Consider the following 23,108-nt stretch of genomic DNA (forward strand, 5'->3'; position numbering starts at 1 on the left):
TGTCTATCACAGAAAAATCCAAACTTTATATCAAAGAGCACTAAACCATAAATGGGTATTTACATTGTGAAATTTAAAGAGCAGCACAACAATGAACTTTCAGTTTATTCTATGATTGCTATAGTAAGTCTCAAACTGCATGTTTTCTACAGGAAAGAAATCTGGGGAAGACAATTAACTGTTGGAACCATTTAAACAAATGTGTTTGTTTCTTAACTTCTTAGAGTCAATAATACACTCTAACTATCCCACGTAGAGACAATCTTTCTCAAATTTGATCATAGGTATCTTTGGGTGGTAGGGATGCCTACTAATAAAGAACAACTACTATTAAGTTAAAGAATACAGTTTAGGAAATGCCTAACCAGAAATTTTCCATTGCCAGAAAATGGCTTCTAAAGTAAATAGAAAAACGAAGACTTTGTTGAAATTTTTAAGATTGATAGTCTATAAAATTTATAACAATAGATTCTTTTAAAAGTATACAATAGCCCCTCTCCCCTTATCCTTGGAGATACATTCCAACATCCTCAGTGGATGCTTGAAACCCTGGATAATATCAAACTCTATATATACTATGTTTTTTCCGATTTCTATATACCTATGATAAAGTTTAACTTATAAATTAGGCACAGTAAGAGATTAGGAGGAACACCTAATAATAAAATAGAACAATTATAACAATATATTGTAATAAAACTAAAATAAGGGCACTGTGATACTGCAACAGTCCATCTCATAACTGAGATGGCTCCTAAGTGACTAACGAGAGAGTAATGTTTATTGTATGGATATGCTAGATAAACAGAGGATTCACGTCCCAAGTGGGATGGAGCTGGATGGCATGAGATTTCATCATGCTACTTTGACTGGCACGCAATTTAAAACTTAAGAATATTTCCGGAATTTTCTTTTTAATATTTTCAGATTGCTACTAGTGGAAGGTGTCCAGGTTCTTGGTGTTTTGAACAAAGAATTGGACAAAACACACAAACAAAGCAAGGAAATATTGAAGCAACAAAACCAGAGATTTACTGAAAACAAAGTACACTCCACAGGGTGGGAACCACCTGAGCATAGGGGTTCAAAAATCCTCCTTACAAAATTTTCTAGGGTTTAAACATCCTCTAGAGGTTTCCCATTGGTTACTTGGTGTACACTCTATGTAAATGAAGTACTAGCCAGCAATCAGTCTGATTGGTTGTGAAAAACAACCAATTAGAGGCTGAAGTGAGGTTACAAAGTTACACTCCTACCCAAACGTCTGATTGGTTGCAGAAAGCGACCAAGCAGAGATACTTTCAATTTTCTATCTGCCACGCAGAAAAAAAAAGGGAGGGTGGTTGCAAAGGGAGTAGCTTCGGGTGCTTTTGTTACTTAGGTGTGGAAAGTTGGGGTTTTCCTTTTGATTTAGCTCTAGGAAGTCAGCATGAATCCGCCTTAGGTTCCCTGCCTCCAGACCCTATTCTCCTGCCTCAAGATCATGTTTAACCCTTGGTAACTGAAACTGCCTATTGCATGTGAGGAAGAATTACCGTATTTTAATTATACTAACTCCTCTAAATTATTTTGGCCTTAAGCTAGAATAACTTTTATGGAGAAAAAATCAATAATAGGTCACTGAAAAAAAAAAATACAAGGGAAAATACTCATTTGAAGGGTCAGTTCACTGACACTACTATTTAATATGCATTTTTAGCCAGATCTACCAGTCATGAGAAAATCATCCCTGACATCCAGGGACTGACCTGACACAGCTACACCCCAGTGTTGGGAGATAGTTTGACATTCACAGCTAGGCTATGATTTTCCTATAGAACACCAACTAATCAGAGAGGGTCACTCTGTGACTATGGTGAAGCAAGGCCAAAAACAAAAACAAAAACAAAACAAAACAAAAAAACAGACCAGTTCATAATTTTGTCTAAGCAGAGACAAAAACAATGCCACTGTGCAAACCACAAAACGTTAGCTTTTATTATTAATAATTTTACCCAATAGTCTGGTAGCATTGATATTGGCCAGCTTGGTAAGATAATCCAAACATTTACCTATGCAGAATAGACTAAGACAAAAAGAAAGTAGGCACATAATAAATTTCAGCATAAAGACCATATGTATATTATCTAGTACAAGAAGCCCACTACTATTTAGTCCTACTTCACACATTTGGTTCTTAGTTAACTACTTAATTAGATGCCTTACCAAAGAAAATGACAAGCAGTCTTGGCATGTATTTTGAAATTTAAAATAATGTGAGCTTTTTTTTAAGTAACTACTTGGGGGTTAAAACACAATTGCATACTGTGTCTGAAATGAATTTGGCTCCTCTTCTTACACTGTCAGCAATTAACTGAAAAAATTGATAAATAATATGTAATTATCAGTTAGTTACTGTTAACCCAGGCAAACAAGTTAATTTCACATAAAACATGAAATCAAGCCGGGCGCGGTAGCTCAAACCCGTAATCCCAGCACTTTGGAAGGCCGAGGTAGGTGGATCCCCTGAGGTCAGGAGTTCGAGACCAGCCTGGCCAACATGGCGAAACCCCGTCTCTACCAAAAATACAAAAATTAGCCGGGGGTGGTGGTGGCGCCTTTAATCCTAGCTACTCCAGAGGCTGGAGCAGGGGAATCGCTTAGAACCTGGGAGGCGGTGGTTGCAGTGAGCAGAGATGTGCCACTGCACTCCGGCCTGGGCAACAGAGAGAGACGCTGTCTCAAAAATAATAATAATAATAATAATAATGAAATCAGCCACGATTCAGAATTTTTATGCTAACAAGACGTTTTGCTTTCTAAATGAACACACTTGAAATATAAGGGGTGTGAGGACAGGTATTTCCACAATTTAAGTGGTGTTATGACAATAATGACGAGAGCTCAGTAACAGAATCTATGTTTAACTTTACCTCGCTAGCAGCCAGGAGTCTAGCACATTATAGGTAGTAAATAATGCTGTTTAGTACCTATAAAGTGGTTTCGGAGAAGCAGTGCAAACGCAGCCGGCCAGGATGCCAGCAGTGCCCGCCCACTTCAGCGAGGTGACGTCCCCCTAAGCAGCTGCGGCGCATGCCCACAGCGGGGTGGCGCTAAAGGCGGGGGCGCGCGGAGGCACGCGCTTTGCTCCTGGGGTCTCGGCCTTGGCCAGTTGGACCTGGAGCCTAGGGCGCCTTGCGCAGCTGTCCGGACGTGACTGCGTTCAGCCGCGTCGGGCTTGCTTCCCAGACTTGCCCAAGTTAGGGTGCCCTAGCTGCCCCTTTGCAGCCGCGGACCTACGCCGCCCGCGGGTGAGAAGGTTGCGACGGGAGGTGGGTGGAGCTCGCCAGCGCCGGGACCGCGGATTGGCTGCCTCGGCTTTCTCTTTTCCCCGTGGGGCTCCGGCGTGAGGCGCTGAGCAGCCGGGAGCCGGCCCTCACCGTCTACCGGGTGCGGCTTTGCTTTTGCGGTGAGGCGTTGACCTCGCCCATAGGAATTGGAGCTCTCCGTCCAGCAGGAATTTCCGGAAGGAGTTTGAATTTTTGTGATTTTTTTTTGCTTGTTTGGTCGGTGGAATATGTTGGGATTTATGTTTGCCTCTGAACAAGTGTCTTGCTCACATCGTAAATGACTTTCTCTCCGAAACGCTAAATATTCTGCCCCGCAGGAGCTCACATCCTTATTTTCCATGACAGATCTTAACGACAATATATGCAAAAGATATATAAAGATGATAACTAATATAGTTATATTGAGCCTGATCATTTGCATTTCCTTAGCTTTCTGGATTATGTCAATGACTGCAAGCACCTATTATGGTAAGTATGAATGTTCTAAGTTGTTTCTCTGTAATCTAGTCAGTGAAATTTAAAACCATACCATTGTGAAATCCAAAACTCGTATCCTCTGAATGGTTAGGAATGGTTGTGTTTACTTAACTTCCGTAGCCTGATTTAACTTAGTAACAAGATAATATAAACAGTGCCTTTAATAAACGCTTGTTGTGATAATTCGAGTTATACCTATATCTTTTTTTTAATTTTTATTTTTTATAAGATGGGAGTCCCTCTGTGTTGCTAGTCTGGTCTGAAACCCCTAGGCTCAAGTGACCCTCCCACCTGGGTCTCCAAAAGTACTGGGAATACAGGCCACCACTTCTGGCCTAGTTATACCTGTTTCAAAATGTCTTTATATGTTAAGTAACTATTCCATCTGTCTTGGTGAAAGATAAGTGAGGTGAACATAGCTTTGTAAAGCAATTACAGTCATGCTTTTAATTTTGAATAAGAATATTAGTAATGGGCCAGGAGCGGTGGCTCACGCCTGTTATCCCAGCACTTTGGGAGGCCAAGGCAGGAGGATCAACTGAGGTCAGGAGTTCAAACCAGCCTGGCCAACATGGTGAAACCCCAGCTCTACTAAAACTAGAAAAATGGCCCAGGCGTTGCGGCACGCGCCTGTAATCCCAGCTACTCGGGAGGCTGAGGCAGGAGAATCACTTGAACCCTGAAGGCGGAGGTTGCAGTGAACTGAGATCGAGCCACTGCACTCCAGCCTGGGCGACAGAGCGAGAATACGTCTCAAAAAAAGAAATTAGTAATGTAGTTTATCAGTTTCACATGTTCTGTAAATATAATAAGAATTAAAGACGGTATAATATTTACATTTGGAGAGCTGAAGGACTTATCTGCCATTTGGCTGCTTCAAAAGAATAGACTCCTTTTAAAGCCTAAAGCTACATTGCTTAAATATAAGGTACTCTGGACTCAGATCTGTAAGGTTTTGAAGGTGCTTTAGAGTGTAAGCCTCCATTTACAGAAACTTCCTTCTCCTATGAAAACAAAATACTGGTCAGTTTACAACAAGGGAAAAAATGAAAAGGAGAATGAGAAAGTGAACTCTCTTAAATGGTTATATCGTAAGGGATTGCCATTTCAGACTGTAGGCTTTTTGCAAAGAGAACACGTGAATAATTGGAAAGGGTTCTCCAGGATACAGAAGCTCTCAGGGCTCTTCATTCATAATGATTCACAGTGGGACATCAGAGTTTTAGGGGAGGGGTATAAGAGAAGATTCTTGTTAGTGAATGGCTGTCATGCAGTCATAGTATTTACTATGACTTGAACTAAATAGAATAAATCGGGATTTGTAAACTGAAATATCCCTCGGACCAGTCACCTAATGCAAATGAATGAAACTGTGCAAGTTTTTGTGTGTTAGACGTGTGGTAATAGTTTTCACTTCCAGAAATAGGATATTTCTCATCTTTTGTTGAATGCTTGGGCCCTCTTTGTCTTTCATTTCCCACCCCCGTTTTTTTTTCTGAGACGGAGTTTCGCTCTTTTTGCCCAGGCTGGAGTGCAGTGGCACGATCTCAGTTCACTGCTACCTCTGCCTTCTGGTTTCAAACAATTCTCCTGCCTCAGCCTCCTAAGTAGCTGGGATTACAGGTGCCTGCCAGCATGCCTGGCTATGTATTTGTAGTAGAGACAGAGTTTCACTATGTTGGCCAGACTGGTCTTAAACTCCTGACCTCGGGATCCTCCTGCCTCGGCCTCCCAAAGTGCTGGGATTACAGGTGTGAGCCACTGCGCCTGGCCCATTTTCTCATTTTTGATAGAAACATGGATACAAGCAGTGGTTCACGGTTTTCTTTACCATAAGGAAATCACTTAGGCTTGGCGTTTAGGAGCCTTCAGGAGTGGTGGGCAGTTTAAATGGGAAAGCCACGGCCTGTTTAAAGGAGGGGACCTCTCTACCTTCAGTCAATTCTACCGCGTTGGCCAGAACTTCCCAATTTTGAAACAAAAGCCAAGAATCTGGATTTTTATATGATATCTTCTAATCTTTAAATATTGACTCAAATTATTTGAAAACACTCTGCTAGCCAAACGTCTGTGAGCTGGATGCAGCCTCTGGAATAATCAATTTCTAACCATTGAATCAGGTGTCCTCTAAAAGGCAGAGAGGAGTAAGACCCTGTTACAGAAAGAGTTCATTCTGGGTAGTGCTTGAAATTTAATATATGCCCCCTTGAAAAAAAATGAACCGGAGATTCATTTTAAATATCTAGATATCCATTATTATCATAAATAGCAGTAAAAGGTTTTCAAAACTTGAACATAACCTATTTGGCCATTCTCCAGTAAGACTGCTTCTCTGAAAATATGCATGCATGTCTCAACATAAATACAGTCGTGCTCTGCCTAGCGATGTTTCGGTCAATGACGGACCACACATATAACATGTTCCCATAAGATTATAATACCATATTTTTACTCTACTTTTTCTATGTTTAGATACACAAATACATTCTGTTATAATTGCCTACAGTATTCAGTGCAGTAATATGCTATACAGGTTTGTAGCCTAGGACCAATAGGCTATAGCATATCGCTTAAGTGTATAGTAGGCTCTACCATCCAGGTGTGTGTAAGTACAGTCTGATGTTTGCATAACCATGAAATCACCTAAGGATGCATTTCTCAGAACATATCCCTATCTTAAGTGATGCATGACTATATTTTTCTCTGGTGACTTCATCTTGGTGTTTGTACTTATGACAGTATTTTAGTCCAAAAGCAGTAATGGAAGTTTACTGCCAAAACTAACCTGTGCAGACTTCACACAATTTGTGCTCCACCTTTATAATGTTTCAGGTAACTTACGACCTATTTCTCCATGGCGTTGGCTGTTTTCTGTTGTTGTTCCTGTTCTGATCGTCTCTAATGGACTTAAAAAGAAAAGTCTAGATCACAGTGGGGCTCTAGGAGGTATGTTTTTATTTTGAATGTTTACAGTAACTACTAAGTGCTTGCTTATATAATTTAAATTTATGTTTTCTAAATTCTGAATATATGAGACTGACTACAAATCATAGTGTTATATATTTTAGACAATGATAAAGTTACATCTTGCTCAGCATTCCTATTGTCAAAATTTCAGAAACTAACATACACTTTTAGTGTAACATACAAATTAAATTTTGTGATTGATACAAAGTAAATTAATAGGATAGATGAACCTTGACTTTTCTGCTCCTTTAGTCTTCTACCAGCAGAAACACTGGAGCACTCCTCCTAGATGTAAAATAGAGCATTTGGAGAGAATAAACTCTTGGAAGTTGCTGTTAGTAATCTCAAACAGAGCAGTCCAAACTTAGCATTCTGGATTAATTTTCCAAAACTGAGTTGAGAACAGGCCATGTATTCATTCTTTTAGCAATTTTATTTATTTATTTATTTATTTATTTTTTGAGACAGTCTTGCTCTGTTGCCCAGGCTGGAGTGCAGTGGCACGATCGGCTCACTGCAACCTCCTCCTCCTCCTGGATTCAAGCGATTCTCATGCCTCAGCCTCCGAGTAGTTGAGACTACAGGCCTGTGCCACCATGCCCAGCTAATTTTTTCTGGTATTTTTATTAGAGACAGGGTTTCACTATGTTGACCAGGCTGGTCTCGAACTCCTGGCCTCAAGTTGATCACCTGCCTGGGCCTCCCAAAGTGCTGGGATTACAGGTGTAAGCCACCATGCCTGACCCATCTTTTAGCAAATTTTTATTGAACACTTACTAGTATGTACCACTGTTCTAAAAACTTGGGATATATCTGTAAACAAAAAGAACATGGTGTCAGTTCTCATGAAACTTATATTCTTTAGGGCAGGTAGATAATATATAAAACTGTTCAGGTAATGATGATGTTTATGAGAAAAATGAAAAGATAATTAAGTGTTAAGTGCATATGTTGGAAGACGTGGTGCATTCTTCTGTAAATGGTGTCAGGTGCTTTTCTGTAAGGAGGTCATTTTGCGCTGGCATCCAAAGAAGCTAGCAATGAGAGCTGACAGAATCATGTTCCAGGCCGACAGAATAACAAGTGCAAAAGTCCAGATATTTTAGAGGCTTATTTGAGAGTAAGAATAATAAGGCTCATTTGACTAGAAAATAGTAACAATAGGAAAAGAAGTGAGAGATAAAACTGAATAAATAAACTAGCAGTGTGCTCTCATGGTCCTATGGTTTTGTCAATTTTGCAAAGGTCAAAACTTTTGTACTCTTTTTCTTAAAGAGGGAACCCCAAATTATATAAGCTTCGGGCTCCACAAAGCCTCGATCTCCCCCTTATTTCATTTTTAGGGCATAGAGAGAATTAAATGAGATAATTTAAAGTCCTTACCTCATTGCCTGAACACATAGCCAACATTTATTCAGTGCTTATAACTATTATTATTAGGCAGAGTTCTTCAAAATCGTGCCAATTCTCTTCATAATTAAGAAATATTTTTTAAGTTATATTGTGAGATTTCTTTTCCTTTTGTGGGGTAGTTGAGAATTAAAGTTAACTAGACATACTGATATTTTTGTATGAATTTTATTTTACCATGTAATCAATAAGTATTAGGAATGGTTATATTTTATCTATTTAACAAATGTTTGTATCACACTTTCTATGTACCAGGCACTGCTGTTAGCACTTTGGTAGTATTAACTCATTTATAACATAACTTGAACAATCTCTGCTTAAATATAATAACATGGAGTTATGCTTTGCTAAAAAATGTTCTTTCTGGGCTGGTCGCGGTGGCTCACACCTGTCATCCCAGCACTTTGGGAAGCCAAGGCGGAAGGATAACATGAGTCCAGGAGTTTGAAACCAGCCTGGACAATATGATGAGACTTCACCTCTACAAAAAAAACAAAAGATCAAAATATTAGCCAGGCATGGTGGTGCACACCTGTAGTCCCAACTACACAGGAGGCTGATCGTGCCACTGCACTCAGCTTGGGCAACAGAGTGAGACCCTGTGTCAAAAAAAAAAAAAAAAGCTCTCAGATATCCTCGCCTTGGAATTTATTATTCTTATAGAAAGAAAGGTCAAGTCCTTCTTGAAATTCTGTCTCCCTTGGGCTTCTGTGCTGTATATTGTCCTGCTTCTCTGGCATTTATGATCTCTCCTGTTGTTTCTTTCCTGCTGCTGGAAGGGCTGCCTTCTAGCCCTTGGGCATCTACTCCTGTCCTATGTTGATTAGAATTAGAAGATATGTATTTGAAACCTAACACTGCCACCTATTATCAGTGCAAACTTGGGAAAGCTGCATAACTCCTAGGAGCCTCACTTTCTTCTTTCTTCTAAAATACCTCCAATAGTAATACCTTATGGGCTTATTGGTGAAGCTCAAACAAGATATTATGTGAGGCAACACATCTTTGTAAATGGTGCAAAAATGTTCATTGTTTGTGATTATGTACTTTCAACCATATTTTTATACGTGAATGACTATTAAATTGGCATTGCCACAAACATTTCTTTCTTTCTCCATACCTCTGCTCACATTACTCCTCCCCCTCTGACCTCTCTCCTACCTCATTATATATGCTGATTATTATTATCATCTGCATTAATAGAGAAGTATATAGAGAGATTTCAAAGATGAAGAGACAGTTCTGGGCAGAAAACAATGAGAACTGCAGAAAATTGAAACTAATGCTTGCAGAGTAAAATTAAATGAAGTATTCCCACTAAGAAAGTTTCTGGTTCTAGGCTTCTTAGTGCTTAATGAAGTATTCTTATTGAATAGGATTCAGATCTAATGAAGTCATTTATTTGCTGCCAGCCCTTAGAGATGGAAATGATCAGATGTAGTAGTACATGGAAGCATGTCATTAACTTACTTTCAGTAGTAACTGATAGTTCTAAAGTCAGGTAGCAAAAATATAATATGCATGTTTCTAAAAATTACATGGTGGTATAACATGCCACTTGATCTGTTTGAGCATAAAGAAAATCTACTAGATTGTAAACTCCTTGAGGACAAAGAGTATCTTATGCTTCTGTGTCCCATGTTTCTTTGAATAGTGCTAGATACATAATAGATGATTAGGAATAGATGTAGTCTGATTTTTAAAAACCTTTGCTTTTTTCCTAATTATTTCATTCTATGAAACGTTTGTCTTTTTTTTTTTTTCTACCTTTTTGTGTAAAAAGAAGTTATGGCCAGGTATGGTGGCTCACACCTGTAATCTCAGCACTTAGGGAGGCCAAGGTAGGGAGATCGCTTGAATCCAGGAGTTTGAGACCAACCTGGGCAACACAGTGAAACCTTGCTCTACTAAAAATACAAAAATTAGCCAGGCATAGTGGCGGGTGCCTGTAATCCCAGTTACTTGGGAGGCTGAGGCAGGAGAATCGCTTGAACCCAAAAGGCGGAGGCTGCAGTGAGCCAAGATCATGCTGCTGCACTCGAGCCTGAGTGACAGAGCGAGGCCCTGTCCCCAAAAAACCTTTTTTTAGAGGCAGGGTCTTGCTCTGTCACCCAGGCTGTAGTGCAGTGCCGCAACCATAGCTTAGTGCAGCCTTGAATTCCTGGGCTCAAGCAGTCCGCCTGCCTCAGCCTCCTGGGTAGTTGGGACTACAGGCACACGCCGCCACACCCAGCTTTTCTTACTGTTTGGAACTTTTTCTTTCCTTAAGGATAAAAAAAAAATCTAATGCTGATTTAAAATATATCATAGTAGTTGGGAATACTATCCTAGAGTATGACTGCAAATCACTTAAACTCTCAGTGTTGTACTTGTCCTGTCTATAAAATGTGAAGGAATAATGGTATCTATGGCAATGAATTATCTTGAAGTGTTATCCATGTAAAATGCTTAGCACAGTACTTGGCATACAAATATTTTATAGATGTTAGTTATTATTACTGTTTTCCTTCCACTACTGCTGTCCACAGTGATACAAGTTTGACCATGTCCCCACCCAAATCTCATCTTTAATTGTAGCTCCCATAATTCCCACATGTCAAGGGAAGGACCTGGTGGGAGGTAATTGAATCATGGGAGCAGGTCTTTCCCGTGCTGTTCTCATGATAGTGAGTAAGTCTCATGAGAGCTGATGGTTTTGTAAAGGGGAGTTCCCCTACATAAACTCCCTTGCCTGCCGCTAGGTAAGATGTGACTTTGCTCCTCATTTGCCTTCAGCCATGATTGTGAGGCTTCCCCAGCCATGTGGAACTGTGAGTCAATTGAACCTCTTTTCTTTATAAATTACCCAGTTTCAGGTTTATCTTTATTAGCAGCATGACAACAGACTAATACACGCAGTTATAAGGAATTTTACTTTCCTACATGATGACTTTAGTGTGTCTAGGATTGAGAAGTAAGAGTTACAGAACTTCCTCAGGATCTGGGTATTTAGAACCGTTCATGACAGAAACATATACCTCAGTATTGAGAGGATTGGGCAGGGGTTCAGTCACACTTCGTCTCTAAGCTGCACACTGAAGTGGAGGACTCTGGTCATTTGGAGAGACAGCAAGCATTGCCAGAATAAGGAGAGGGTCACATGAGGGGGATTTGTGGTAAAGTGTTTGTGGAAGAGCATAGCAAGAGGGGGTGTTGTCAGGAGAGGCCAGTGGTGGTGCTCTGTGTGGTTTCACAAGGGTGGCCTGACCTCTTTTTGGTCACTATACGTTGGGTCTGGTTTCAGTCTTTCTGAAGTAGAAACCTCACTCTGTCATGTACCCAGAGTTGATTAGAGCCTAGAAAACTGGTTGAATGTTGCTCATTGTCATAAAGGATTGCTATATGAGCCAGAATGCCACTTTATTAATCAGATAGAAGAACTACCAGGCAGAAGAACACAAACATCACTGTTCAGGCATGCCCTATTCTTGTAGTCAGGCCACTTGAGAAGTCGGATTATAATTAGAAGGCTGCTTTGGTGAGTACAAAGTCTGAGAAACAGTTATGCAAGTCCACAGATCACGGGTTCCCCTCCCTTGGACGTGGTTCAAGAAATCTGCCAACCTCTGGTTTTTTGGCCTTCACTTTCTACATTTTGGGCTAGCCAATTAAATTATCATAGAATATGTATGAATCAATAGGTTAGCCCTGAGTTTATTAAATTGCTATGAAATTCCAGTCCTGCCTTTCTCTTTTACACCTCCTGGAGATTACCCAGGTCACCCTGGTTGGAATTTGGGGTATAACTCTACTCCCATTGTCAGAAATTTGTAGACAGCGTCATTTTACTCCCCTGATGCTATCTGTTAGGTACAGAATTTACCTATTTAAGGCTCAGAAGGCAACCATAGTCCTCAAGTCTTCAAATTATTTGGGAGTACCCTATTGTCATATCTGTGAACCCCTTATCAATGATATTTAGAGATCTGCAGGATAGAGAGGTGGAAAAGATACGAACAGGAGATAGCAGTTACTAATCTAAAATGTAGACATAGGTGGGAGTTGCTAAAAGTTCTAAGCTGTCTTAGGACTACGTGAAAGAAACCCTTCCCTCAAAACTTGTCTTGTTCATTTCCTCAATCTGAAGCTGTCACCAACATGAACATTGATCACCTCATGTGCTATTTTAAGGTGGTTGAAGTAAAAAGGATATAGATGCCATTTGTAACATCTCAGTGTAGGTTGTTTAGGGCTCTTCTACTTTGGGTTTGTTTAGAGACGGCGGAACAAATTGTTAACAGTGAATATTCATGAAGAGGAGGAGGGGAGACACTTTGACTTTCAATTTGTATACCTCCATATGTTTTGACTTTCCCCTTCAGTAGTTGCGTACAACTTTTCTAATGTTTTAAAAATCAATTGAAAAAACTTAAAGGTTGGATAACAATATTATAATATTTATCATGATTATTGTTGAGCTTTTGCCACTGGAACTGTTGCTGTTATTAGTATCCATGACGTTAGGTAACACTTATTAAGGACCTCTTACATCCTGGATAATATAATAAGCATATTGCAAAAATTATCCCTGACTTTTTACAGCAAGCTGGCAAAGTAAATTCTGATTATTCTCATTTCATCAGTGCAAAATTGAGACTTCAGGAGGTTGGGTAACTTATCCTAATCTTGAAGAGGTAAGTGAAGGAGCCAAAATTTGAACTCTAGACTGTTCAACTCCAGAGCTGAAGCACTTTGTTATTGTTAATACTTTATTTCAAGTTACCCTATTTCTTGTGCTCTCAATTAAAAGGTACCAAAGTTAAATACCAGTAATTGAGCATCTCTGGAAGAGTCGATGAATAACTATCTCATTGGTTATGATATCTGAACTTTGAGCTAAGCAATGGAAAGGGTTATTATAGAAAAAGAAGGCCAGGTGCAGTGGCTCACTCCTGCAATCCCAGCACTTTAGGAGGCCATTGCTGGGCAGATTGCTTGAGCCCAGGAGTTTGAGATCAGCCTGGGCGATATAGTGAGACCCCATCTCTATTTCTACTTTTTTAAAATAAAGGTATTTTAAAAATATTATCTAAAATAATATCTTACATTCATATGGCATTGCTTGAAATGAGATTAAAATATGGTAAAAAATGTGTACTCAAAATCGCATTCAGGTTACTGCTTGGTAACAACTTAATTGGCAAAATGCAAATTGTTAGAAATGTACATTTCAGGTTATAACATAAAAACGAAAAAAATCCATCCTTTTTTCACGGCATTGATGTATGAATTGAATATAATTCTGTGTTTATATATGTTTCTTTCAGGGCTCGTGGTTGGATTTATCCTAACCATTGCAAATTTCAGCTTTTTTACCTCTTTGCTGATGTTTTTCTTGTCTTCTTCAAAACTCACTAAATGGAAGGGAGAAATGAAGAAGCGTCTAGATTCAGAATATAAGGAAGGTAAGATTATGTTTGATATTATTCAAAATAGTAAACTTCATTTCATCATAACATAAGCTTTTTTTTTTAGACGGAGTCTCGCTGTCACCCAGGCTGGAGTGCAGTGGCGCAATCTTGGCTCCTTGCAAGCTCTGCCTCCCAGGTTCACGCCATTCTCCTGGCTCAGCCTCCCGAGTAGCTGGGACTACAGGCACCTGCAACTATGCCTGGCTAATTTTTTGTATTTTTAGTAGAGACGGGGTTTCACCGTGTTAGCCAGGACGGTCTCAATCTTCTGACCTCGTGATCCACCCGCCTCGGCCCCCCAAAGTGCTGGGATTACAAGCGTGAGCCACTGCGCCTGGCCAACATAAGCTTTCAATCAGAATGTTGTTTAGACTGTCAAAACACATCACTTTTTATATGAGAATTCCTTTAGTAGCCAAATTGAGTTTATAATTTATTCACAACAATAGGAAATAACAGCAGAATTTTAGAAGCACTAGAGTCTGTCATAATTTTTCCAGATTTGTTAATAACAGTATAGAATCTGGGCAAATGTACCATAACACTTTTACTGTTTTGAAATATTTTTTCGTTGTTTTTCTTTTCATAAACTTTAAAACATAAACACCTATAACTGCATGGTTTTTCTTCTGAGGAGAAAGCATTTGTTTGTCCTTTTCATCTGTTTGTTTCCAGGTGGGCAAAGGAATTGGATTCAGGTATTCTGTAATGGAGCTGTACCCACAGAACTGGCCCTGCTGTACATGATAGAAAATGGCCCTGGGGAAATCCCAGTCGATTTTTCCAAGCAGTACTCTGCTTCCTGGATGTGTTTGTCTCTCTTGGCTGCACTGGCCTGCTCTGCTGGAGACACATGGGCTTCAGAAGTTGGCACAGTTCTGAGTAAAAGTCCTCCAAGACTGATAACAACCTGGGAGAAAGTTCCAGTTGGTGAGTCCTTTTCTTCTTTTTGACCCATTGGTAGACACAGTTGGTGAGTCTTGGTTTGAGATTCTTTAAAAAAACCAAAAAACCTCTTGATTTAATGTATTTCTTATTTTAGAGTCTTTTAAAAACTTTATTTAGTCTCTTTAATAATTGGAAAATTTCCATAGACTATTAAATTGGTAATAATAAATAGTATTTGCAGGAAATGTTAGCAAGACCTAGATAAGCAATACAGGAACTTAGAGATTGATTTGCAAACATATCAGTAGGGAAGGAAAAGAAAGGGAACAATGGAATATTTATTGAGGGCCTGTTATGGTATCAGTGCTTTAACATATATCTCAATTCTCCATTATCAACATTATCAACAACTACATAGGTTGAACATCGCAAATCTGAAAATCCAAAATCCAAAATGCTCCAAAATCTTAAACTTTTTGAACACTGACATGATGCTCACAGGAAATGTTCATTGGAACATTTCAGATTTACGATTTTCAGATTTGGATGTTCAACTGGTAAGTCTATATTAACGCAAATATTCCAAACTCTGAAAAAATTTGAAATCCAAAACACTTCTAGTCCGAAGCAATTCGGGTAAAGAGAATACTCAACCTGTACTGCTTTTTCTTTTTGTCTTCTGATGCTTCTCTTCCTCTTCGTCCCCTTCTTTTCTTTCTACCCCATCCTATCCCCCATCATCGCCTTCTCCTCCTTTTTCTTCTCTTCTTCATCATCATTATAACAGCTAACACATTTTAAGATACCTACTACAGAGCACTATTGTAACTGCTCTACATGGATTGCCACTTAGTACTCCTAATAATCATATGAATTGGTTCTTTTATTATTTCTGTCTTATAAAGAAACTAAAGGACAAAGAAGTTAGATAAATTAACTACAGTCACACGGCTTAAGAGTAGCAGAATTGGGCCTGGCAAGGTGGCTCACACCTGTCATCCCAGTTAATATAGAGACTGAGGTGGGAGGATCACTTGAGCCTGGAGTTGGAGGCTGCAGTAAGCTATGATCACACCACTGTACTCTAGCCTGGTTGATAGAGCAAAACCTTGTCTCTGAAAAGAGAGAGAGAGATTGAGAGAGACAAGCGGAACCAAGATTGAAACCAGGGAATCTGGCTTCATTGAACCATTCTGCTTCATCACTTAAAATGTCAAGAGTTACTGAGGAGAAAATACTATTTTCTAAATAGCTACAGTATTTAGATTGCTTTAAAGAGAATGCTTTCTTTAAATTAGTCTTGATTAGATAGGTACCTTGCTGTCCTTGCCTTTATGTGTTTGCTGATTATTAACCAGATGATTTTCTACATGTTTCTTCTTCTTCAGGTACCAATGGAGGAGTTACAGTGGTGGGCCTTGTCTCCAGTCTCCTTGGTGGTACCTTTGTGGGCATTGCATACTTCCTCACACAGCTGATTTTTGTGAATGATTTAGACATTTCTGCCCCCCAGTGGCCAATTATTGCATTTGGTGGTTTAGCTGGATTACTAGGATCAATTGTGGACTCATACTTAGGGGCTATAATGCAGTATACTGGTAAGAACATTCCTTCATTCTTGCAACTTATTGGTGTGTTAAAGAAATAGGGAAAAGAAAGAAAAAATGTCAACAATGAAAACAAATCCAAAGACACAGGGTGTTGAGGGACTAGAAATGATAGGGCAAAGTCCCTCACAATTTTGGTTTTCTTATTCTTTTGTATTAAATTAATTGAAAGAGAATTAGTCGAATTAGTCCTGCACAGCAATGATTAGCAGCTGTGTGGGGAAGATACAATAGTGCAGAGAACAGACGCTTTTGTGTGGGCCATTACCTAATCCAGAAAAGCAAGACATTTTGGATCATATCATTTTAATACAATTCCTTCCATTCATTTTCCTATTCCATTTGAGGGATAATTGTACTAATCTGACTATACATACCACCTACTTTTTTACTGTGGTATCATGCTTGCTATTCTTGCCCCTGAGTTTTTTGCTTCAATCAAGATATACGGTAGATGGCTGCGTGTAGTGGCTCACATCTAAATCCCAGCACTTTGGGAGGCCAAGCGGGTTGGATCACTTGAGGTCAGGAGTTCGAGACTACCCTGGCCAACATGGTGAAACTCCATCTCTACTAAAAATAAAAAAATTGTCTGGCATAGGGGTGCCTGCCTGTAATCCCAACTACTTGGGAGGCTCAGGCAGGAGAATTGCATGAACCTGGGAGGCGGAGGTTGCTGTGAGCCAAGATCATGCCACTGCACTCTAGCCTGGGCAACAGAGCAAGACTCCATCTCAAAAAAAAAAAAAAAAGATATATGGTAGAGTGGTAGAATATGTTTTTCTCAAAATTTTCTGTGCTTTGTTTCTAAGGCTCTCCCATCCCATCAATGTACTCACATATTCTGCTAGGTGTGTATTTGCTCCTCACTCTCATCAACCATGTTTCTCCTTTGATTGACATCAGGAAGAGGTTGGAAGGCTAGAGAAGGGTTCTCTCAGTACCGTCCTCCCAGCGCTCTTCATGCCTCAGAAAATTTATGTGCCCTTCCTCCCCTCTCCCCATCAGTCAGAATATTTGTTCTCCATTTTGTTAGTCTCATTTAGATTTTAAGGACGAAGCAATCTGATCTTAATTCTCACTAAAGGGTCAATAACTCTACATGCACACACAGACAGTAAACATGTTTTTTAAAGAGTGTGAGTTTATTCTAAATTAGGTTCTAACTGGGAAAGTTTCTGATTGCATTGAGTGGGTTGAAAAGAAATGCGTGCAGTAGGGGAGATTTTGCAAATCTTCATGTGCCTCCTTTGTGCCAGCCCCATGCTCAACCGTGCGTTTACAGTACTGCGGCCACAGACATGATCCCTACTCCCAGGGACCTCATAGATCAGTCTTGGAGGGGAACCACTGGGAAGCAGGCCCAACCTGCCATTTTCATGCCCTCTCTGCTTTTCATGTTCTCTCTTCCACTTCTGAAGCAATTCCAGAGGTATTGACAGAAAATTACTAAGCATTTAAATGGGCCATTTGTAATCAAGGGTCCCATATCTCTCATCATATAAATGATCCATTAAAGTCATTTAGCAAGTCACTTAGAACCTTTCAAAGATTGTCTCCTTTGGAGGAAAAAGTCTATTTTGTTCTTTTTTAAAAATCAAGTACATGTACTCTAGAACTTAAAGTATAATTTAAAAAAAAGGAAAAGAAAAGAAAAAACAAAATCAAGTCGTTTGGGTGTTCTACCTCACTTGCTTCTTTTTCCATTCCAGGGTTGGATGAAAGCACTGGCATGGTGGTCAACAGCCCAACAAATGAGGCAAAGCACATAGCAGGGAAACCCATTCTTGATAACAATGCGGTGAATCTGTTTTCTTCTGTTCTTATTGCCCTCTTGCTTCCAACTGCTGCTTGGGGTTTTTGGCCCAGGGGATGAACTTTATTTCGTTTCCACAGGTTGAAACTGGTAAGTCCAGCTAAATTTGCAATTCCAACTTCCATCCTAAGAAGAATAATTGTAATGGCAAAGCAGAAATGCCAGCTCCTCCTATATTCCATTGTGATGGGATTTCACATTTTGCTCTCATCAACTCCCCTGTAACAGCTAGCATCTTTCTAGTGAAAGAGAAGAATTCCAAGAACTTAAGCATATTTTTTTCTGCTGAATGGAAGTCTTGAGCAATGAAGCTATATTGTCCATACATACTGCTATATATTGAACTGAAAGTTCTTAGATAATCAGTGTCAAGTTTTGTCTTATTTTGTTTTGTTTGTTTAAACCAGTGTGGGAAATAAAAGTGATGATATTTAAAATAGTTCTCAGTTGAAGCAGAGAAATGCCACTGTGCTAGTTGCCCAAATGTTATGTCTATTTTAAATAGTTCAGGCTGATGTGTATGGAAGCCTGAATAAGTATAGTATCCTGAACTTCTCCCATTAATTGCTATTCACAATTGGGAAAAGTATGGAGATTGGTTCCTAGTGAGTTTTGTGGCCTACTCCACATTTGTTCTTCCTTCCTCAGGGTTAGTGATGAAAAAAAGTAAATATCTTTTTCATATGACCATTAGAATGTATGAAAAAAGTTATTTTAACTAAAAGCAAAAGAACTTTATCTTATATCTAAAAAATGTATACCTTACTATAGATGTTTCAGTTGCTCTCTGAGCAGAAATTATCTTCAATTTAATATGTGGAATGTATTTTCTAGCTTTCTTTGAATTATGTATGGCAGCCTGGTTTAGCATTGGCATCCTGAACAGTTAAGAGTCATTGGGAAATTATTGTATTTCTTTATGAATTTACTATCATATCAATTGCTGGAAAATGCTATGGTTTTCTATTATTACCTTCTAAGTTGTATTCTCTCTTACACTGTAGCCTCAACTAAGGCAAATTCTGCTTTTCAATTTTGTTCTTCACTATGATTTACTGTGTGCCAAACGAGTTTTGATATGGTACAGAGTATTTTACTAAAAGTATTTTAAAATGTTTTTCATGTGATTTCCGTACCTTCTTCCTCCTGCCCCTTTTGCTTTTTTAAAGAAAATGGGGAAGGATTTATGAATATACCACCAGCAGAGTGGATAATGCTTACGATTCTTTATTGGTGGCCCTACTATGGTGATGATCTAGAACTGACTGACTTCAGGACAGAAAAAAAAAAAACAATCACACCCTTAATCTTTAAGCCAGTCAGATCAGGGGGTTGCAACAGTTGGGTTAGAACTTCGGGTATATATTGGAAGCACCAGGGCATGTTTGCTTTTTTCGTTTGTTTGTTTTTTGAGACAGAGTCTCACACTGTGGCCCAGGCTGGACTCCAGCACAGTGGCATGATCTCGGCTTACTGTAGCCTCTGCCTCTTGGGTTCACACGATTCTCATGCCTCAGCCACCCAAGTAGCTGGGATCACAGACGTGCACCATCATGCCCGGCTAATTTTTGTATTTTTAATAGAGACAGGGTTACACCATGTTGGCTAGGCTGGTCTCGAACTCCTGACCTCAAGTGATCTGCCCACCTCAGCCTCCCAAAGAGCTATTACAGATGTGAGCCACTGTGCCCAGCCACCAGGGCATGTTTTTAAAAAAGCACTGATGTCTGGGTTTCACACTGCAAAATTCTGATTTATCTGATCTAAGGTACAGTCTGGATATTGAGACTTTTTAAAGCTCTGACTGTACATTGAATCATCATGTAAGGAGTTTTTAAAACACTGTTGTCAGGGGCCCTTTCTAGACCAAGTCAGTCAGAATGTTGGACAACGAGGCCCATGCATGGGTATTTTTACAAAGCTCTCTGGGAGATTCTAATGCTTAACCAAGTTGAGAAGCACTGAATAAGAATATCCTGGACCGGACACAGTGGCTCCTGCTTGTAATCCCAGCACTTTAGAAGGCCGAGACGGGTGGATCACTTGAGGTCAGGAGTTCGAGACCAGCCTGGCCAACATGGTGAAATACCGTCTCTACTAAAAATACAAAAAATTAGTCAGGCGTGGTGGTGCGTGCCTGTAGTCCCAGCTACTCAGGAGGCTGAGGCGGGAGAATTGCTGGAACCCAGAGGTGGAGGTTGCAGTGAACCATGTTTATACCACTGTACTCCAGCCTGGGCAACAGAGTGAGACTCCATCTCAAAAAAAAAAAAAAGAATATTTTAAGCACTAGAACTACTGAATAAGAATGTCCTAAAGCACTGTATCTAAGCACTTGAAAAGAATGGGACTTTTCAGTTTTTGGGAGATAACTATTAGCAACAACACAATATGTTATCTTTGTGGATTAATAACTTCTGGTAATTGCACAGTGTCTTACAGCTACATCACTTATAAAATCATGTGTCACTTTTCACACAGCCTGCACATTGTTCTCACATGCCCTTTTTCTTTTCCCGGAGATTCATCCTCATGACATACGAGGGGACAAAAATATTTATTGGAACTATCTTTGGATTTAGTGGAATCACTGTATCATTAACAGTTTGGGGAAATATTGCTTTGCCATCCTGTATTTGAAAATTTAGGTCTAGTTGTGTTTTGCAATCAAAATGTTTGAGATATTCAAAAACTAATAGGATCTGTATAAAATATTTCACTCAAAACTACTGAAAAAAGTCTGGGATAGCAGCTCATTATCAAATATACTCCTATTTTTGTGGTGATTTATGAACATCCCCACTAAGTATAACTAAAGATCATAAAAAGCCTCAGATCAAGTTTGGTCAGGTTTTGTCACCAAACTTTATAAAGAAACTGGTTTTCATAGCTTTTTGGAGATGAGAATTGAGGATAAGAAATTGTGTCTCTGTCCTTTTTTTTTTTTTTTTGTAAGTCTTATATGTATTTTACTGTAACATCTTTTGAATTGGGTATTTACCTAATTCAACATATTTTTCCTCTTTGCAGAATGGGCAGTTCATGTTAAAAACACTTTTCGTGGAAAGAGCTCTATGTAACAGTATAATAAAACTACCTACCTAGCAATATAAAGCATACTATTTCTTTTCATACTGTTCCATGATAGAAGAGAGCAGATATATGTGGCTTGGGACAGCTCCTGAAGAATTCCAGGAGTAGCGTGTTGAAAACTCATTAAATGGAGCCACCAGGAGACCAAAGAATTGATTCAGCAGGACATTCTATTATTAGCTTTTCTCATTACTTGAGTTATCTATTTCTCATATATATCTTTCCTGTTTCTAGTTGCTGTACACGTAGGATGCTGCCTGCAGAAATACCAACCCCACCCCAATTAGATAAAGGACTAGTATAGAGAGAAAGCATGTGAAATGATGTTTTAAATTTTGCCGCATGCCTGTGATATGAACAGCTGCTGCCTATTAGGCACAGTGGGTATACTAGGGCCCAATCATCTGACCGTCCTGATGTTTTATCTAATGTTCCCAGTGCTATCACAATGAGAATGGTCTGTACTAGCCACCATATCTCAGGTGAATTGTGGTGCGCTTTAAAAATGAAAACACAGCCAGGCGAGGTGGCTCATGCCTGTAATCCTAACACTTTGGGAGGCCGAGGCGGGCAGATCATGAGGTCAGGAGTTCAAGACCAGCCTGGCCAACGTAGTGAAACCCTGTCTCTACTAAAAATACAAAAATTAGCTGGTCATGGAGGTGTATGCCTGTAGTCCCAGCTACTCAGGAGGCTGAGGCATGAGAATCGCTTGAACCCAGGAGGCAGAGGTTGCAGTGAGCCGAGATCGTGCCGTTGCACTCCAGCCTGGGTGACAGAGCGAGATTCCATCTCAGAAAAAAAAAAAAAGAAAGAAAAGAAAAAAATGAAAACACAATTATATGGTTTAATTATTTAATCTCCTTATGGAGTATCTGTTTTTATAACTCCAAGTGGTTCTCGATATTTTTAAAATACTTAAGCATTCAGTATGTATTCATTGAATTGTTTGACTCTAATCATTGTTTCTTTTAAGAGTGACTGGAAGGTGATAATCAGCACCATATTCCTGGAGGAAAATAAAAAATGAAAAACCAGTTTGGCTGCCTGAATTTCTGAGAACTGGAATGGTTCCAGCATTTTTCAATCATGCCAAACAGTATTAATGGTTTTGAAACTAATGAGTCAGGAATTATTGAAGAAGTGAAGGAGTGGCAGGACAAGGCTTGACATTATTTTCCCTGACAAAACTAAACTCTCCATTTATCATAACTACCCTCTTCAAAAAAATTTGTTTTTGTAGATCTAATTGTGAATCCAGACAAGATTTATTTTTATTTATTTATTTATTTATTTTTTTAAGACAAGAGTCTTACCCTATCACCCAGGCTGGACTGCAGTGGCATGATCATAGCTCACATAGCTCATGATCTCTGCTTCTTGTTTGTATCATGCAGTGGCATGATCATAGCTTCAACTTCTCCAGCTCAAGTCATCCTCCCGCCTCAGCTCCAGAGTAGCTGGTACTACAGACTTGCACCACTATACCCGGCTACTTTTTTTTTTTTTTTTTTTTGAGACAGAGTCTCGCTCTGTTGCCCAGGCTGGAGTGCAGTGGCTGGATCTCAGCTCACTGCAAGCTCTGCCTCCCGGGTTTACGCCATTCTCTTGCCTCAGCCTCCCGAGTAGCTGGGACTACAGACGCCTGCCACCTCACCCGGCTAGTTTTTTGTATTTTTTTAGTAGAGACGGGGTTTCACCAGGTTAGCCAGGACGGTCTCGATCTCCTGACCTCGTGATCCGCCCGTCTCATCCTCCCAAAGTGCTGGGATTACAGGCTTTAGCCACCATGCCCGGCTAAATTTTTTTTTTTTTTTAATTTTTTGCAGAGATGAATCCAGACTATGTCCTATGTTGTCCATACTGGGTTTGAACTCCTGGGCTCAAGTGATCTTCTCACCTCGGCCTCCCAAAGTGTGGGATTACAGGTGCAAGCCATATACCCAGCCACAAATTTATTTTATAAATATGACAACTCTTTTTTTAAATTTGGATTTTTAAATTTTTATTAATATTAAATAATACACTGACTCTATTCCTTTTTAAAAATTACAACATTAGGCCAGATGTA

General features: G+C 39.5%; 1 protein-coding gene across 3 annotated transcripts in view; it reads left to right on the forward strand.

The window, feature by feature from the left end:
• Positions 1-3,077: 3,077 nt before the first annotated feature.
• TMEM19 (transmembrane protein 19) overlaps positions 3,078-23,108 on the forward strand; it is a 48,602-nt gene continuing 28,571 nt past the window's right edge. The window contains exons 1-6 of one of the 3 annotated variants that reach the window (XM_021922605.2): positions 3,464-3,797; positions 6,639-6,752; positions 13,490-13,627; positions 14,309-14,563; positions 15,910-16,119; positions 17,841-18,034. In XM_021922605.2, the coding sequence (XP_021778297.2) occupies positions 3,668-3,797; positions 6,639-6,752; positions 13,490-13,627; positions 14,309-14,563; positions 15,910-16,119; positions 17,841-18,004 (1,011 nt within the window). In that variant the 5' untranslated portion in view covers positions 3,464-3,667 and the 3' untranslated portion in view covers positions 18,005-18,034. Of the gene's footprint in view, positions 3,798-6,638; positions 6,753-13,489; positions 13,628-14,308; positions 14,564-15,909; positions 16,120-17,840; positions 21,053-23,108 lie in introns of those variants that run through there. The other 2 variants (XM_021922604.2, XM_021922606.2) reach the window with 2 other exon arrangements.

This window comes from Papio anubis, chromosome 9 (genome assembly GCF_008728515.1).
Source record: "Papio anubis isolate 15944 chromosome 9, Panubis1.0, whole genome shotgun sequence".
NCBI lineage: Eukaryota > Metazoa > Chordata > Mammalia > Primates > Cercopithecidae > Papio > Papio anubis.